The sequence below is a fragment of the Micropterus dolomieu genome, linkage group LG03 (assembly GCF_021292245.1).
Source record: "Micropterus dolomieu isolate WLL.071019.BEF.003 ecotype Adirondacks linkage group LG03, ASM2129224v1, whole genome shotgun sequence".
Classification (NCBI taxonomy): Eukaryota; Metazoa; Chordata; class Actinopteri; order Centrarchiformes; family Centrarchidae; genus Micropterus; species Micropterus dolomieu.
The window spans coordinates 34318915-34323290 of record NC_060152.1 but is presented as its reverse complement, the minus strand read 5'-3'; the positions used below and the strand labels follow the sequence as shown (position 1 = coordinate 34323290).

The following is a 4376-nucleotide window of genomic DNA, read 5'->3' as shown; positions in this document are numbered from 1 at the left end:
GCCCCCTGCTGGCCGCTAGAGAGGACGCAGGTTTAAGGCGCCCCCTGCTGGCTGCTAGAGAGGACGCAGGTTTAAGGCGCCCCCTGCTGGCTGCTAGAGAGGACGCAGGTTTAAGGCACCCCATGCTGGCCTCTAGAGAGGACGCAGGTTTAAGGCACCCCATGCTGGCCGCTAGAGAGGACGCAGGTTTAAGGCGCCCCCTGCTGGCCGCTAGAGAGGACGCAGGTTTAAGGCGCCCCCTGCTGGCCGCTAGAGAGGACGCAGGTTTAAGGCGCCCCCTGCTGGCCGCTAGAGAGGACGCAGGTTTAAGTCATTGGCTTCACTTTTCAGACCTGGAGCTTCCCGGTTGGTGTTGAACCCAGAAGAATCCAGGAAATAAGGACAGTACTGACAAAAGTCCACATGGTGGCGCTGTCTACGCCAAAAGCTAATCAGTTCTTCATTGGCCCACAAGATAACTTTTTAAAATGATAACAGACAGATACTCTGGATTTAAAACTAACAAGTCCTCAAATTAGGTCACTGGTCAAAACCTGGTCTGCATCCTCTTTGGTTAAGAGGTTTGGTTGTTTTAGTCAAATAAATCTACTCGTCAAAGGTTCAGGAAAGATTTTTCTTCAAGGTTAAAAGGAATCCATTGTTGTTGATGCGAGCGATTCTGTGATGTCACATCAGCATAAAGGAATAGTTCAACATGCGGGGAAATGTTCTCATTCGCTTTCTCTCAGAGTCAGATGTCTCAGTCTCATGTGCATGTTCAGTACAGAGCTGGAGTCAGGATATGGTTAGCTTAGCTTAGCATAAAGACTAGAAACAGGGGGAAACAGCTAGCCTGGCTCTGTCCAAAGTAAAAAGACAAATACACCGACCAGCACCTCCAAAGCTCCCTGATTACTGTGCTGAAATAAAGTGTACACAAACAGAAATGTAGAAACAGTTTGTGGTTTGAAAGGATTAATTATAGTTATCTATATCTGAACAAACGACAGCGTAACCATCCGCCCAGTGCTCAGGTAACAATAAGACTAACAGCAGAACATAAATAAACACGCTTCATTTAAATTCTTTGACTCCTTTTCGTTTGTTTGATCCGAGCAGGAAGTAATCACCTCTCACCTTCACAGACACTCCCACAGCCAATCAGAAGTAATTTCTCTGCTTTGTGTTGAAGTAGCGGCGGTCTGAATGAGCTTGTTAACGCCCGCTGGCAGCCAATCACAAACCCTCCTCCAGCATCTCGTTTCCATTTTGACCCTCAGACTGTTCTGTTTTTTTTTTTTTTCTCCTCGCAGTGACAAAATGTTCCCGGCGTTTGGCTTCGGAGCTCAGATCCCTCCTGACTACAAGGTAATTTAACTGCTCCGCTCGCCGTCTCTCCCAGCATGCTCTCTGTCAGCGGGGGACGCCCGGGGAGGGGGGAAAAGGTGGACCCTGCCAGTCGCCGATGATTACCAGCCGGTCTCCTCCTCCTCCTCGTCACCCTGGGGTGCCGCTGGTTGGATTGTAACCCTCTCCCCACTTCCCTTCCTTTCCCATGATGCCATGCAGCGCCCGGCGGCTGCTTGTCTGATGCTGCATTCACATCATATGCAAAAAAGTACTGATGATCTCTATTCAAGCGTTCAACTACTTAGAAACACTAAGTTTTAAGGCAAGGCAAGTTTATTTGTATAGCACATTTTAACAACAAGGTCATTCAAAGTGCTTCACATAAAACATAAAAGCAACAGGGAAATATAGAAAATTTTTAAAAGTTAAATAGAAAATAAAAACAAGCAGGTCTCTCACTTATTTTACTCTTTGATTCCCCATCTCCCACTCTATCCTTTTTTTCCCTTAACCCTAAGGGGACTCTAAGGACAGGAGGAGATCAAAGTTGAAGGCAGCTTATGTCACTTTGGAACGAATGAAATGTTGAGTTCATCAGTAATAAAACATTTCAACATATGGACACTTGGTCAAGACCCCTTGGCGTCGCTTTTTAACACCCAGGGTAGCCCGATGCATCGCTTTTGTACATGTAGGGCTCCGCCGTCAACTTAGCAACAATAAATATGCAACGTCCGGCTACACTTTCCAAATCAAACGTTGTGAAACGTCACAGTTTAGTTAGGGTTAGGCACCATAACTGTTGGTCAGGTTTAGGAAAAGATGATGGATTTGGTTAAAATAACTAACGTAACATCACTAAAAGGAACCCTTGTTGACTTTTTCTTTAGGAGCAGGAAATGACCGGTCACCTGGGTGTTTATGACCAACCGACCACCTCCTTACTCAGACTTTTCTGTTATTTATATAGTACATTTTTTATGTTTTATTTTATTAGGTACCGATACATCTAACACTGATAAAACAGCAATCCAATGAGTGTTTTTAGCGGTTGCTAATTTGCAACACCCGTCCCTAAGAGTTGAACAAAGGCACCAAAGGGCTTCCCCCAGTGTGTTGACAGACCGTACCAGACCCTGAAAGACATGACGAAGCGTAACTATTTGTGAGAACGGGCTGAACATTTCTGCCCTGCTGCTACGGTCTTTCTTAGTCTAGTATGACCAGTAGCTAATGTTGGCAAACTTTAGTTAGATATTGTTGTGTAACATATTACTGAGCCAGTCGTCTCAGGGGTGTTTATGTGACATAGATAGCCTACTTGTGGGTTCGTAGCGTGAGATCCTCGGCGAAGGGCTTTCATTTATCCCGAGGCGCTGCGAGGAGCTGCCTGAGGAAACTAGGTCAGCAGAATCACTGACCTCATTTCAATCTCTTCTTAAAATGTACTTCTATCAAAGAGCTTTTCCTGGTTCTTCAGGTTTCAAGCTGTTGATGAAGAACTTTGTAACACAGATTTAGAAAGGTGCTCCACAATTAAAGATTATTATTATTACTACTTTATCAATTCTCTGTTTTACTGTATACAACAGTCTGTCAAAGGCTGTGATTTTGCTCAATAAAATGTGGCAGTCCTTTAAAGACGGGAGGCATGGCACAGCCTCCGTTGTTGGATAAAGGTCTTGCTGCCCAGCCCTGGTGCATTTTCGACCCAGTCTGCAGTCGGGGTCCAGTACAGACCTCTAGACCTGCTACGCTCACATATTTTTCATGATTTTGACACGAAAAAAATCCTAGAAATGATCATTTCAATTTCAAGTTTTATAATAAAAGGAAAGTCAAAATGTGAGGGCGTTAAGGGAAATTCAATGCAAAATTATCTCGTAATTCTAATTGTCGACCTGTTCTCATCCCAACTCGTCACATATGGACACTCGGTCAGATGTCTTGGCATCACTTTTTAACACCATGAGTGTTAAACATGCAATGTCTATTTAGACTTTCAAAATAAAACTAATGGTTAATGTTGTGAAAGGTCGCAATTTGGTTAGGTGTAGGCATAAAAACTACTTAAAATAAGTACATTACTTAAGTGACTTCACTTAAAGGAAAAATAAATAAATAAAAAGGAAACAGAAATACTCCAGAAGTCCAAACAAGGGCAGTGAATCCAAAAAGCGGAATAAAAGTCCAAACCAAGTACCAAAAGCCACAGTGGTACAAACATAGAGACAAGCAAGGCAACCATGAGGACACGACAAAGACTGAACACGACAGAGCACATTATGTGCACAGGACAAACGAGCAGGGAGGGAGCGAACAGGTGAAGCACATTGGGGTAATCAGACAACAGGAAACAAAGCTAGACAAAAGGCGCCTTCACGCTGCCTTATTTTCAAGGAGTATTACACCAATATGCCGGTACAGAGTCAGAAAGGGCGGCCTGATTTGACCCGCCTCTGAGCCTGGAACGTTGGTGTTGTGTTACACGATACGGCCTTTTTCTACGCCTCTGGTTACGGAACGCCGCCGCTATGTGAACGCACCCGTGTTTGCAGAATAATGCCGAAAACGTTTGTTCAGTATTAATGAGCAAAAGATATTGGCGGATATTCTTTCCGCGTTTTCACTGTGTGAAAGTGGCTTAAGACACATGAGAACAAACACTACAAAATAACACAGGAAGTAAAGCACGCAAAACATCCACAAGGACAAATCTCGGAAAATAAAACAGGGAACAGGGAACGTGAGAGCATAACCATGGACAAGGAACGAGAATACAGGGACAGGGAGTGATAACACTGACACACTTGGGGAAGGGCATAAACTAAAGAATACAACAGGAGAACACTTCCTTTAGTTTCCATGATAGACATCAAACCTTTTTCTCTTTCCAATATGAAGCGAACGCAGCATCAGTCCCTGGAGTGATTGACACTTCCTGTACAGCAGCGGCCCCCTGAGTTTCACCTCCAAGTCAGGTAAAGCAGGAGGGGGTCACCTGCCCTGTGTTTTAATAAGACGGGAGGGGGGGGGGGGGGGCGGTC

The 4376-nt window shown here is 44.6% G+C and overlaps 1 protein-coding gene across 1 annotated transcript in view; it reads left to right on the top strand.

Moving 5' to 3' along the window:
- Positions 1-4376, top strand: part of cpne4a (copine IVa) — a 114595-nt gene that overhangs the window by 101915 nt on the left and 8304 nt on the right. Inside the window, exon 11 of the mRNA XM_046043796.1 lies at positions 1293-1347. Within this exon, the coding sequence (XP_045899752.1) occupies positions 1293-1347 (55 nt within the window). The remainder of the gene's footprint in view (positions 1-1292; positions 1348-4376) is intronic.